The following is a 14,764-nucleotide window of genomic DNA, read 5'->3' on the forward strand; positions in this document are numbered from 1 at the left end:
TTTGACCCACTTGAGCCTTAACTTTTTTAAGATGAAGATAAAATAGTACCTACCTCACAGCTGGTATGGGAAAGTGCCTTGCAAAAACCTTACAGTGTTAGAAAAAAGACTATGGAGTTCTTGCCTGAGACTGAGAGGAGACCCTAAAAGTCCCAGGACTTTGACTCTTAATTGAGTTAGAAAATGATTAGCCTTCCTAGAAATTCAGGGCCCCAAGATGGGTTTTAGACAGGGATAGGGGCATGCCCCTTAGTACCATTTTGGTCCCTGGTGTCTTTGAGTAGCCACATGGACACCCATACCTCTTGCTTAGTAGAAGGGCTAGACATTAATGCTGAGGACTGATTGGAGAAGAGGAACTAATAATAGCTTACATTTCTATAGTAGGTTAGCATGTGTTACTTAGTGTATGTAAGTATTATTATCTCTATATTCAGATGAGGCAATAGTTTAAGGGAAAGTAAGTCCAAATCTATTGTCACTCAGCTAATAAGTGGAAATCATACAAGGTCTTCTGACTTGTGGAAGCATATGAACCAGCACAAAAAGTGACTTGACTATGAATCAGAAGATCTGGGTTCTGCTATGTATTAGCCATGTGACTTTATACAAGTCGTCTTTGACTTTCTGGAAATCCAGCTCTAATATTCTATAATCCTATGATTCTTCAGGATTCTTTCAACTCTGCCAGCTTTGCATCCTTTTTTCCTTTACATAAGACTCTATAAGTGCTAGAAGCCTATGTCCTAGAGACCAGAAGGCTGGAGAAGAGGAATGAGGAGTTTTGGAATGGGAAAAGGAAAAGAATGGGCAGAGAAGTCCAGGAGTGTGGAAAACAGCCCTAAAAATAGATGCTGAGCTTTTCTGGACATACCTACCCCTGCCTATGTGGAAAGGAGGCAGGTCTCCAGACAGGTGAACTACAGTGGCCTGTAGAAAGAATAAAAGCTCCCATTCCTTAGTGTTTCAAGACTTAATTTTGCTCACAACAACTATGTGGCATAGGCATTCCATTTTATAGATAGGTTCAGAGAGGGAAGTGATTTGTCCAAGGTCACTCTGCCAACATGAGAGCTAGAGCTCACATCAGGCTCTCTTAACTCCATGCCCAATGTTCTTTCAACCACACTGATACCCTTTGCCCTTAGATCTCCCCTCCTCCTGGCCTCTTTGTCTTCTCTCAATCCCTCTGTGGACTATGGGTCCAAGCTGAGCCCAGACCTTTGTGGAACTAGATTGCTGTAGGGGAGGAGACCCTGACCAAGCAGAGGGAATACGGAAAGCCTTATCAGTTGCTCCCAGAGTCTCCTATGAGAAACAATGTTTTTTCTATTATCAGTAGTGTGCTAGGAGGGATGTTCAAGGAGGCAGAAGGCTGGATTTGGAGTCTGAAAATATGGGTGCAGATACCAGTCTGCTACTTATTATGTGTATGACCTTGGTCTCAGATTTCTCCTCTGTAATGGGGAGTTTGAACTCTGTGGTCAGAGGGCCTTTCCAGCTCGACGTCCTATGATCCTAAGAAGAATGGGCCTTCCTCAGCCTGGCCCCAAGTAAGTGAGCTGGGCCAAACCATCACGGATGGAAGGGAAATATTGGAGTCCAGTGTGGTGGAGGCGACAGCGATAGTGACCACAGGCCTTGGCGTACTGCAGGAAGCGTGGTGCCCCTGGGAACAGCACGTGATCTGCCAGCACAATGGCACCAGTAGGCAGCAGAGCTTGGGCTTCCAGGAGCTGCAGGTCCCGCAGGTAGCAGCGAGGCCGGTGCCCTAGGAGCACTAGTCCAGCTCCATGTAGTCTATATTGGGTCTTTAGGTTGGGGATCACCTCTTCAGAACGCCCCACGATCAGCTCCACCTGCCAGATGGGGACATATGAGAAGAGGGACAGCAGGAGGAGCAGTGTAAGGAGAGAGGGAAGAAATGATAGGCAGAAGAAAGCCTATTTTCTTCCTATAGGGACTTCCTGTGTGGTCATTCCTCCTTTCATACACAAGGGAGACAGGGAAGAAAATGGGAGAGTGAAAAGAAGTCCAGGTTCAAACTTGATTAGTCAAATTTATATTGTGAATTTCAGGAAGTCTTTTCTCTTCCCTAAACCTCAGTTTCCCCTTTTATAAAAATCAAGTGCTTTCCATAGCAGATATTTGAGCTCTAACATTGTGGTCTGCATTCTGAGCTTCTTTCCAGTTTTAAAACAATTACATATTCTAAAGGTCCTTAGAGTTCTAACATTCATTGTTTGCTTTTCCTCCCCAGGGTAGAGGCTCTCACCATATGGGCTCACGTGGAGGTGTGGGGAAGAGCATCTTAGGTGGGGAAAGCTGAAGGAGGAAGACCTGCCACCATAAGGCTGGCAGGGTGTGCCGGCCTATATGGGACCAGGAGAACTTGGTGGATCAGTCTCCCAAAGGAAAGTGAGATGAAAGGGTAGGAAAGAATCTCACCTTGGACTCATCAAAGCCAGCCAGGCGGATGACTTTTTCTGCTACGGTTGCCGTCTTAGGGTCCATCTCAATAGTGAGGACCCGACTGCCTGGAGGTAGGGCCTGAGCAATGAGCAGGGTAGCATAGCCACAGCGGGTACCCAGCTCTAGCACCAACTCTGGGGCCTGTTGTGTAATTAGGCGGGTCAGGATCTGACCTGGGGAGAGAACCAAGCCACAGGCTGGACATGGGGAGAAAGAAGACCGAGCCCCTCATTCTCAGGAAATCTCTGGTTTGAGGTGGAACACACAACCCCTCTTTTGGGAGAGCCTGGGGTCTAAGAAGGACATTACTGGGTGAGGTCCCAGAGTAAATTAATGGCATTTTCAGGATTAGAAGCCAGGCCTTTTCATGATCTGCCTGAGGTATTTTCCACATCAGCGTTTTTAGCACAGCAGCATGGGAGAGTGGAAAGAACGCTAGAATTAGCCAATGAGGACTCAGGTCCCAGGTCTTCTACTTGTGGGCAAGCAATTCAATAATTCTGGGCTTTGGTGCCTTCCCCTGTTTTAACTAAATAGTAACTAAGCTCTCTTTTAATATGAAATCCTCTGACCGTCTGTTATCAAATTGGTTCTTAAGGAGGGCTTCTGAGGAGGTGAATTTAGGGTGGGCCTGACCTTTTAGAGGTCCCAGGTGGGCCAGGTATTCGCAGCGGCTGCTCCAATGGTCAAAGGTGGCAAGGATGTGGCCAGGATCTCCAGGCAGGGCATTGGTCAGCACATAGCTAAAGGCACGTTCCTCCGGTCGTAATCCCGTCAAGCAGTCACGAATCCCCCGAAGTAACACAGCCCGGACCAGCAGCCGGAAGTAGTGGCGGTATCGGGCCAGCAGGGTCACCACCAGAGGCAGGAAGGCCAGTGCAATGGCAGGAGACATATTTTTGCTCCTCCAGGGATTTGCAGGAGGGAAAAGATAGGACAGATAAGGACATTCAGAGAACAGCCACAGAAAACCAGAAGGGCCCTCAGAGCTCCTCTAGACTGGTTCAACTTGTGAAATCTCTTATGTGCCACCCTCTCTAATAAGACACCTGGCTGCTAGTGAGTGAGTGTTTTTGAGACGTTAGGGTTAGAGATACCCCAAGATCACACACTGAGCCAGACCTGGAACCTAAAACTACTAACTCCCAACTCAAAATTCTTTTTCTGTATTTCTAGATTTTCTAAATGAGTGACCTCTTCCTAAATTTGGTAACTTTGAAAAACATTACTTTTCACTCCCAGAAGATGAAAAAATAAGTTAGGAATCCTAGATTCTAGTTCCTAGCACTGTCACTCTCTCTCCTTAAGTTGTGGGGTTGGGGGCTTCCTAGAGTTCCTACTTACCTGATCTGAAGGCCCAGCCTGGAACAGAGAATAAAACAAGAGTGGAGAAGCCCCAGACTGGGGAAAAGAGAGATAAAGATAAAGACAGATGCTCCAGGAGAGGCTGCCAGTCCTCTTCAATTATTAACTGTTACCTGAGAGTAGAAGTTCAGGTTACTATAGACCAGGTGGAAGCTGGAGTTATTTCTCTGCTCTCCTCTCATACCCCAGGCTGTCTGCTTCCTAGTTTACCCCTAAGGGCCTCAGGTATGGCCTTTCTAAACTTCTGGATCCTAATTTTTAGAGAATGAAGGATTGGATCCAGATCATGGCTGCTGAAACCCAATAGTTCCTCTCCAAAAAGTAGATTTAAAGTTCAGTTCTCTATATGAAGGGTATGGTGCCAGATTTTTTTAAGATTTAGGGTTATATTCTTTCTAGATCCGATTTTTCTTGTGCAGCAAGATAAGTATAAATAAATATACATATATTGTATTTAACATACTTTAACATGTATTGTTCTACCTGCCATCTAGGGAAGGGGGTAGGGGGAAGGAAGGGAAAAGTTGGGACAGAAGGTTTTGCAAGGGTCAATGTTGAAAAGTTACCCATGCATATGTTTTGTAAATAAAAAGCTTTAATAATAATAAAAAAATATATATTGCCCCCCCCAAAAAAAAAAAGAAAAAGATTTAGTGTTAGAGTAGATAGAGTACCAGCCCTGAAGTCAAGAGGACTTGAATTCAAATCTTATCTCAGACACTTAATACTTCCTGGCTATGTGACCCTGGGAAAGTCACTTAACCCCAACTGCCTCAGCAAAAAAGAAAAAAAAAAAAGTTAGGGTTAGAGACTCTCCTCAAAGCCAAAAATTGAGCCAGGCCTGAAATCGAAGACAATTAACTTCCAACACAGAACTCTTCATTGTATTTCTAGATTTCCTATGTAAATGACTCCTTCCTAAATTTGAGAACTTTGAGAAACATCCCTTTCCAAATTTGGACTTTGTCACTTCGTTGACATGTAACCTTGAGCAAATCACTTTTTTTCCTTCTCCCTCTTAAAAAATTTAATATTTTTATTTTCCCCAGTAAAACAAATTTTTTACATTTGTTTTGAAAACTTTTGAGTTCCAAATTCTCTTCTCACTTTCCTATTGAGAAGACACATGTGAAGTTATGCAAAATATTTTCATAAAAGTAATATAACCACAAAAAAAACAAACAAACATAAGTTTACCCCCCAAAGAAAAACTCTTAAAAACAATTAAGTGTAAACAAAAATATGCTTCAATCTGTATTTAGAAATAATTCTTAGGGTATGGAGAGTTTTTTCCATAAGTCCTTCAGAGTAGTCTTGGATCCTTATATTAATGGGAATAGCAAAGTCATTCACAGCTGATCATCCCACAATATTGCTATTACTTTGTACACAGTATATTTCATTTTTCTGGAGTTCATGGAGGACTTTCCAGGTGTTTTTGAGAGCGTTTTGCTCATCGTTCCTCATACAAAAATAATATTCCATCAAAACCATATACCACAGTTTTATTCAAGCATTCCCAATTGATGGGCATCTCAGTTTCCAATTCTTTGCCCTGAGAAAAGCATTAGTATAAATATTTTTGTACATGTGATTCTTTTCTTTTTTTTATTTTAATTTCTTTCAGTAGTCATGTATAATAGTGATATTGTTAGGTCGAAGATATGCATGATTTAAAAACCCTTTGGGTATAGTTCATATCTTTTTATCATTTATCAGTTGGACCATAGCTCTTATTTTTTATAAATTTGACTCAATTTATCATACATTTGAGAAATGAGGACTTCATCAGGGAAACTTGCTTCAAAATTGTTTTCACAATTACTATTGCTATCTGTATCCCCTCCCCATTTTATTCTCTCCTTTCACTCCATTACTCCTCAAAAGTGTTTTGCTTCTAACCAGCCTTTCTCCCAACGTGCTGTACCCTCTCTTCTATCACTCTTTCCCCTTTCTGTTAACTCTTTCCCCTCCAGATTTTTCTTTCCTCTTTTACTGCAGGTAATTTATATCATTCCACTTCACCCTTTCCCCTTTCCCAGTACATTTCTCTCTCACCCTTTAATTTTATTTTTTAGATATTATCCCTTCACATTCAACTCACACCTCTGCTTCTGACTGTATATATTTCTTCTAATTGCCATAATAATGAGAAAGTTCTTATGAGTTACAAGTATCATCCTCCCATGTAGGAATGAAAACAGATGAACATTAAGTCACTTATGATTGTTCTTTCCTGATTACTTCCGTAGGCTTCTTCTGAGTCCTGTATTTGAAAATAAAATTTCTATTCAGTTTTGTTCTTTTTGTGCTCTATGTCATTGAATATCCACCTTTCCCCCTGAAGGATTGCACTCAGTTTTTCTGGGTAGGTAATTCTTGCTTGTAATCCTAGCTTCATTGCTCGCTGGAATATCATATTCCAAGCCTTCCGATTCTTTAATGTAGAAGCTGCTAAATCTTCTGTTATCCTGACTGTGGCTCCACTCTACTTGAGTTGCTTCTTTCTGGATGCCTATAATACTTTCTCCTTGACCTAGGAGTTCCAGAATTTGGCTATAATATTCCCAGGAGTTCTCATCTTCAGATCTCTTTCAAGAGTTGATGGGTAGATTCTTTTTAATTCTGTTTTATCTTCTAGTTCTAATATATCAAGATAATTTTTCTTGATAATGTCTTGAAAGATGATGTCCGGGTTTTTTGTTAAATTATCTCTCCTGGATCTATTTTCCAGGTTAGTTGTTTTTCCAGTAAGACATTTCACATTGTTTTCCATTTTTAATTCTTTTGGCTTTGTTTTATTACTTCTCGATTTCTCATAAAGTCATTAGATTTCATTACTTGCCTTTTAGCTCTTTGTCAAAGTAAGGCTCTGTTTCCAGGGGGGAGGGTATAATGTCTCAAGTTTTCAGGGTTTTATACAGTTGTTTTCAGAGATCATTCTAGGAATCTGTAAGTTTTCAGTTCTTCCAAGGAGAAGTGTGTTTGAGTGACCACAAGCACTGATCTAGAACTTTGAGGAGAGTTCCCATTCCACTTTGATTATAAGCTCTAATGTGCTAAAGCAACCGAGAGCTTCCTCAGTGCTAATAAAGAGACCTTCTCTGATCAGCTATTGAACCTCCTTACCACCTCCAGACTGACAGCTCTGGAAGTTGCCTCTGACCACTGCCAGTGGTTTCCCAAGACCCAGTAACAAACCTTTCCTGCCAACCTTCCAAGTTGTCTTTGGTGGTTTCTGGGCTGAGAGGTCTGGAAACCGCCAGTGCTGCCACTGATTCAGAAGTGCCAACCCTGGCTGGGGCTGTGCTGGCACAGCCTGCACCAGGACTGCCTGTTGGATTCCCACCCTGGGGTAGTAGACCTTTCCTGCTGACCTTGTAAGTTGTCTTCTGCTGAAAAATTGTTAAAAATTTTAGAGTCATTATTTGAAAGCATTTGAAGAAATTTGGGGGAGAGCTTGGGTGAATCCCTGCTTTTTCTCTATCATCTTGGTTCTGCCCCCCCTTCTTTTTCTTCTTCCTTATGAAGGAACTAGATTTCTAAGGTCTCATTTAGCTGGAGCTGTTAAATGATAGGGTCAATTGATCATAAGATTAGAGCTAAGAGAAATCTTAGTGGCCATCTAGACCAAAGTCCTCATTTTACAAATACAGAAACTGAGGCCCATAGCCCATATAATCACATGATTTCCCCAAGATCACCAAGTAGGTAGTAAATGACAAAACAAGGATCCAAACACAAGCCTTCTGACTTCAAACTCAGTACTTTTTTCTTGCAAATTTCTTATGGTTCCTTATTTGTTTTCTCCAGTTGTTTGCAGTTGTCTGCATCCATTGGGTTTCTTAACCAGAACTCAATATGTCTCTCGTTTGTTAATAATGGTCCTCATGTGGGATGGGTGGGGTGCAAGACCCCTTTCCCAATCCAATTAATTAATCAGAGACATCATCACGTACAAAGAGAAAACATGTATTTATTCAGACACACACCTGGGAGCTATCCCATGCTCCTGCTATGTGCCCCTGGAAACTGACCTGCTTCTGGCTTGTCCAGGGTTTAAAAGACAAAGGACTTGAGCCTTCTCATTGGATAGACTAAAAGGAGGTAACATCCTTGACCAATAATCACCAATACTGGCTGCCTTCCACAGATCACATCACTTCCTGCAAGTTCCTATATCTCAGGTTCAAAGTCCATTCCTCCAGAGAACAAATGCCATCTTCAGGTCCCAAAGTTGTGGAAGCAGGGATCATGTGACAATACTGAGAAATGCTTCATCCAATCAGTCCCATTCACTCTGAAAAGGGCCATAACTATATATCAGACACCTTGTATTTGTCCTGGTAGGCCAGTGGTCTATTTTCCATACCTGACAATTACCCCTAGTTGTTGTATGGAACTGCAAGATGCTCTATCTCTCCTGACACATTCTTTTCTTTTTCTCAAGTCCATCTCTCTCTAGGACCATTTAAATTTTTTTCACTATCTTCTTGCACAACATAAATGATTTAAGAACCAGTTTTCAAAATTTTCCCCACTATAATTATATCTAGGTTTCTGTAACATGTCCCATCAGGCAGTTTAAGTAATATAAATATTGCTTTTCCTTCCTCTTTAGAAATCCTAGGCAGTACCTCAAATGTTTCCATTTTGTTCATAGCTTATTACATAAGGTTATTTCACTACTTTCACAACATTGACAATTGCTAAAACTTTTGTTCTAATTTTTCACCTCCTCCCCTTCCCCCCCTGCCAGATGGCAGGTTGACCAATACAAGTTAAATACGTTAAAGTATAAATATATGTATACATGTCCCTTTAAGAAACTATTTCCTATTGATCTGTGATTCCTTTCAGATTCCCAACCCCTCCTGGCTGAGCCATGTTCTCCCCAGACAAATTATCTTTCCAGGATGCCAGACATTCAATTACAAATCCTGGTCAAAAAGTATCCCTTTGAATTCCAATAGTAGATCCGGGCTTGTGCCAGCCGCCAGGCATTCTGATCTGCTCGGCTTCCCAATCCCCACTAAGACACTCAATAAAACAGCTTCCATCAACTAAAGTCTTTGCAGATGGTCCTCGGTGGCTCCCTCAGCTGCCAGGACTTTCTGTCCACTGAGAACTACATTCTCTCAGTGTAAAACTCCATTTTCCATAGATCTGCCACTATAGAAGTCAGTCCCTGGTTAAACTGATAACCAGAAAACCAGAAAATAAATTTTCATTTTGCAAATAATAATTCGGGAATGAGTGAATTCTTTCACTCCTAGAACCTGCTGCCTATTTAATAGAGATTTCTTAATAACTCTCTTATAGCCACTAACTCTAGACCACCAGGAATCTAGATAACTCTCAACCTCATCAATCTCATTCAATTTTGAATTGAATTGAAGCCCCAAGCCTCAGACAGCTAATAAAAGACAACTCTGAAACCCAAATCTCCTGCAGATGTCCTAACAGGACCTTGCCCACTGTTGAAAGATATTTTCTTCTCCATGTAATCCGCCTTTGCTATATTCCCCACCCACTAAAAAGGCTGACTTCCCAACAAGCTGTCTTCTTATGGGAAATAAAATTTCTTTTTGCCACAGATTTTGGGTTTGCAAATTCTTTCGCATAGGACCTGCAGCTCTGACCAAAGGGGAACTTTCACCTCAGTTCTCACACCTTATCACATAGGTCTTAGAACATCATATTTTAAATAGCAAAAAAGGTAGGATTGTGTCTTGAAAATTTACATGATAACTTTCTTATATATTTGGAGGGAATAATAATCTGTGCGTGGTACATTGGAGTTTTATTCTGTGAATTGAAAATAAAATAATTTTTTTAAAATCACATTTGAATTTGCAAGTCTATTAAAACCCAAACATCTCTTTTCATAGGATTTCACTCCCATCCTGAATATCAAATGATTTTTTCCTTTGTAAAAATGTTTTTATTGATATCTTTTTATATCACCATAATATCCTTCAGTATCCTTCCCACTCTCTTCCTACCAAAGAGCCATCCCATACTACAGATATTTTTTAAAGGCAGAAGTGGGGGTGTAATGTCAGAGAAACCAAGGCAAGATAGAGATTAGAGAATATTTAATAATTTATTAAATGGAGAGATATACTGGAACCAAATGGATCCATGGTTTGGTCTCAGGACTGAATGAGACTATCTCCAAAATCCATTCCACAATCACAGTTCTCAATGACATATATACATGCGGCTCAGACACAGGGGATAGACTGAGGCAGGTGTGGAGTCAGGGTACTGAGATCAGGAACAGGATTCTGACAGGGTGGGGTGAGCCTCTGGAAAGGGATGACATAATCAGGGGGAGGGGGAAGACACCCTGGACATGAGGAGAGGTATCTTGATAAGACAGTATCTGACATTTCAATAATAGCTTGGGATGGGGAGACACATTCTGATATTCTAAAACATAAGATCTTTTATCCTTATCAAATATTCTGATAAAGAGGAAGGGGAGGCTTTGCAGAACTGAGCAGGGAAACCGAGGCAGGACTGAGTCAGGATAATTAGGGAAACTGAGTCAGGACAATAAAAGAGAACAGTGGCATAATGGGGGAGGGGGAGAAGAGAGGGAATCAGCAAAACTGATCAACACAGTTGATTCAATATAGCACAATTTCAGACCTCCCACCTCTGTAAAGGGGATAGGGTTAGAATATCTTCTCATATCTTTTGAGTCATGCTTGTTCTTTTGTCATTTTATTTATAAATATTTCTTATAGCATAATATTCCACTGCACTAATGTACCACAATTTATTTCATTTTTTCCTAATGAATGAGCATCTTCTTTCCTTCCAAACTTTTGCTGTTAGAAAAAATTGCTGTTATAAACATTTTTGTTTAACTATCATGTAGAAGACAATGGAGAGATGTATGGTGGGTGTGTGCAGGCCGTAAGATTTCTTCTTATCAATGAACATTTGAAGTATAACTCTAGTGATAGAGCCTCAGGTTTTAACTGATTTTAGCAATCCCATATAGGTTAAACATGTGCAATTTTTTAAAAAAATTGATTGTGTGTGTGTGTGTGTGTGTGTGTGTGTGTGTGTGAGAGAGAGAGAGAGAGAGAGAGAGAGAGAGAGAGAGAGAGAGAGAGAGAGAGAGAGAGAGAGAGAGTGAGTGTTGGAATTAAATGATTTGCCCAGGGTCAAATAGGTAGGAAATGTTAAATATCTGAGTCTGCATTTGAACTCGGGTCCTTCTGACTTTAGGGCCAATACTCAATCCATTACATCATCTAACTGTCCCATGTGCAATTCTTTTAAACATATTTCCATATCTGTCATGCTGTACAAGAAAAATTTCAACTGATTTTTTTAATCAAGGGTTTAATTTTTGGTTTTGGTCTGGATGCATGGTTTTATTCACATGGTGAACTTTTAAGTGTGGAAAAGATTCCTTAATTATATCATGCCTGGGTGAAGGGACAGGTCAATTTTCCAGAGCCTCCATTGCTGTGGATCATAACACTTAAAGGAGTTGCAAAGCAGCTTTTAGACACAGATGTTCCTTGTGGATTAGGAATGAAATAAATTGGAGGCAAAGGGAAGATGAGGGAGGTCAGAGAACAGCAACTGCCTCTCAGTCTCCTTGTATCATCATCCTCTGCTCACATAAAGAGATCCATTCTACAGATCTGAGTTAGACCTCCAGCAGTCACTGGCATGTGGCTCCCGTATTCCAACACCTAATTAATCACCCATGATCTTACAGATAGTGTGGGCCAGAGGTAGGTCTTGAAATCAGATTTGTTTTTCCCTATGTCATATTACCTCTCACGTGTTATTTGAGTTCCTTCCAGAGATGCAGATCATAACCAATTAATATCTTTCCATCCCTATGTGAGTCTTCTCCATATCTTTCCACGAATTTGTCACAGAGTGTCCCCAGATATCCCGAAGCTCTACTTTTCTTCTGACATGAAATTATCAGGGGTAGAATCTAACCTGTCATTACCTGACTCTTGTTGCATGACCCACCCATCTTCTCATCCCATTATACATTTCTTGCTTATAATTTTTACTCTGTTCTTTGTCAAAGTTCTTTGATTATATCTTACAGCCTTCGCATACCCACCATGCATCTCTTCCTTATCTTCTATGTGATAGTTAATTTTTAATAATTTAGAGACTTGAATTCCATGGCTTGATTCTATTCAGCAATGTTGGTATTTAAAAAGGTATGCCTTTGATTCCATGGAAAGTTTGTGGTCATTAATGGAACTTTGTAATTTCCCAAAGGCAACTTACTCCATTCTCCTCACACCCTCTTAAATTCTGGGGTCAATTCATTGTCTATCTGTATGGTCTGACTGTATATATACACTCATAGATAAGTTCTATAGATTTTCCATTCAAATGCTTGTCATCATCTTTGTTCATTTGATTTTACTTGTGTGAATGTCCAAACCAAACTCTTTTGAATAGTTACAGAACTTTTCCTAGAGGCTTTGCAATATTCAAAGCACTGTGACATACTATGGCAATCAATAAAATGCTATCCACAAACAAGAATGTTAGGAGGACTTTATCATCTATAGGTAAATCCTCTTCATCATGGACTCTGCAGGACTTCTTATAGTGGTAAACACCTGATTTTATGTTTTGCCTGATGTTTATGATCAGTGTTATTTCTGTTATATCTTTCAGAGACTCTTGATTGATTTTTGATGAATGAATGGGTGACACTTTGTTGGAAAGGACCTTTTAAAACAATATTTTGCTTTCCTGAATCAAATGCTTTTCTTATGAACAAAGAATAAAGACAATGGGATCTTGTATTCTGTACAGATTTGAGTTAATTTCAAAATGCCAAAGATATGCACCATTATTGACTGTTGCTTCAGAGCCTTTTTTGCCTTGCCAAGAACTAAATGTCTTGAAAATTAGAATTCCTGGGGGCAGCTAGGGGGCGCAGTGGATAGAGCACCAGCCTTGAATTAAGGAGGACCCAAGTTCAAATTTGGTCTCAGACACAACACTTCCTAGCTGTGTGACCCTGGGCAAGTCACTTAACTCCAGCCTCCGGGGGGGAAAAAAAATTAGAATTGCTGAATTAGAAAATAATTGTTCAAAAAGAAAATAAAACAAATGGCCAGGAAAAGAGCTACCATATTTTAGCAAGTTATAAATGAAAATGGCTTAGAGTTCTGGAGAAACAGAATGCAAACTAAAAATAGAAAAATCCACTGATCATCTCCTGAAATAAAATAAAGCAAAACCAAAAGCTACCAGAAACATCAGAACCAAAATCCAGACTTTACAGGTAAAAGAAAAAAAAATACAGGTACTAAGAAGCTACAATCAGGATCACATATTTGGCAACTGCCAACAAATGGGAGAGTTTGCAATATAATATTCCCTTTCTCTATTTTATTCCTGTAAGCATCTAGATATATAAAATTTCCCCTAAGAATTGCTTTAGCTGCGTCCTGTAAATTTTGCTATGTTGCTCATTATTGTCATTTTCTTGGATGAAATTATCGATTGTTTCTATAGTTTATTGTTTCACCCACTCAGCAATATAATATTTCCAAAGAGAAAAAATAAAAACTTGGTATAACCAAAAAGATCTATCCAGCAAAATTAAGTATAATCCTGCCAGTGAAAAGCGGAACTTTCATGAAATAGAAGATTTTCAAACATTACTGCTGAAAAGATTGGAATTGAGTAGACATTTTAAAATGGAAACTCAGGAGTCAAGAGAAACAAAGGTTCAATTCTAAAAATCCAGCACCTCATGTCATAGAAGCAACTAGGTGGTGCAGAGGGTAGTGCTGGGGCCCTACAGTAGGGAAGGCCTGAGATACTTCCTAGCTGTATGATATTCTTGGCCAATCCTTTGTTTGCTTCAATTTCCTCCACAATAAATTGGGAATAACAGCACCTGTATAAAAGGCTTGTTGTGGAGACAAAATAGTATGGGTAAAACTGTCCAAACCCCAGCAGGAGCTGGGCTCAAACGGACCACTACAAATAAAATGTATTACATTTTGACTGGAAACAACTTGTTACAGACCTGGGAGTCATTTCTCAATTAGTACTCAATGGAGCAAGGATCGAAGTTAGGACAGGGCTGAAGAATAAAAAAGATGGCAAAGCATTTAAATAACTCTAAATGGACTTATTTAACGAAATTTTTGATTCTGAAGAATCTGGTAGGAAAAAGCTATCAACAGGCTACAATAATTTTACATGAAAGTGTAAGCAATTATTTATGATCACTTTGAGACATTCCAAAAGAACTTTATTTTTTAATTTTTAAATTTTTTTCCCTGTTGATTTCTTTTTCTTTCTTTCTTTTTTTTAAATTGACAAAACATATACATATCGTCTCATTCAGCCCTGGGACCAAACCATGGATCCATTTGGTCCCCGTAAATCTCTTCCGTTTAAATAAATTATTAAATGCTCTCTAATCTCTATCTTGCCTCACTTTCTGCGGCATTACATAACAACCAAAAGAACTTTAAAAACAATTTTCCTAGCAAACATAAATGATTTTACAAAGTGTCACCCAACAAGCTTTAGAATAAAAGCTTCTTTCCAGAATCTGGTGGAAAATGGTGAAGATCGTCCTCCCAGCCTAAAAGAGAGAGGCAGCACACAGAGTAGCTACAGAATAGCAGGGCTTCAAAAATGTCCTTTAAGCTCCAGAAGACCGGGAATGACTTAGCAGTGTAAGGAGATCATTTGAAGAAGGGACAGCTGGAGGAGTCCTCCCAGCTCCCGGGGTCCAACACTTGGTTTACGGGAATTTGCTAAGACTCGCACACCCTCCTGCGCACGCACCATCACAAGAGACAATGATCTCGAGGGGGAAGGGGAGGAGGAGGGAGGAGGGAACTAACGGTAATTATTAAGCGTCTACTGTATACAAGGAATATTGCTAGGA

The 14,764-nt window shown here is 40.1% G+C and overlaps 1 protein-coding gene across 1 annotated transcript; it reads right to left on the minus strand.

Moving 5' to 3' along the window:
* Window positions 1-961: 961 nt before the first annotated feature.
* On the minus strand, window positions 962-7,871 carry TOMT (transmembrane O-methyltransferase). Its single transcript, XM_074304940.1, has 4 exons — window positions 7,830-7,871; window positions 3,109-3,377; window positions 2,449-2,645; window positions 962-1,859 (listed from the first exon to the last, which is right to left on the minus strand). Exons 2-4 carry the CDS (start codon window positions 3,365-3,367, stop codon window positions 1,539-1,541), a joined length of 777 nt encoding a protein of 258 aa, XP_074161041.1. The 5' UTR covers window positions 3,368-3,377; window positions 7,830-7,871; the 3' UTR covers window positions 962-1,538.
* Between the last annotated feature and the right edge of the window lie 6,893 nt (window positions 7,872-14,764).

The sequence above is a fragment of the Sminthopsis crassicaudata genome, chromosome 3, assembly GCF_048593235.1.
Source record: "Sminthopsis crassicaudata isolate SCR6 chromosome 3, ASM4859323v1, whole genome shotgun sequence".
Taxonomy (NCBI): domain Eukaryota; kingdom Metazoa; phylum Chordata; class Mammalia; order Dasyuromorphia; family Dasyuridae; genus Sminthopsis; species Sminthopsis crassicaudata.

What these genes read in the sequence shown, in the direction of transcription:
- TOMT (XM_074304940.1), bottom strand. Translation starts at nt 3,367, where the DNA reads ATGTCTCCTGCCATTGCACTGGCCTTCCTGCCTCTGGTGGTGACCCTG. An exon ending in CCACCTGGGACCTCTAAAAG is followed by an intron (nt 2,646 to 3,108) that starts GTCAGGCCCACC and finishes TTCTCTCCCCAG; the next exon opens with GTCAGATCCTGACCCGCCTA. An exon ending in CTGGCTTTGATGAGTCCAAG is followed by an intron (nt 1,860 to 2,448) that starts GTGAGATTCTTT and finishes CCCATCTGGCAG; the next exon opens with GTGGAGCTGATCGTGGGGCG.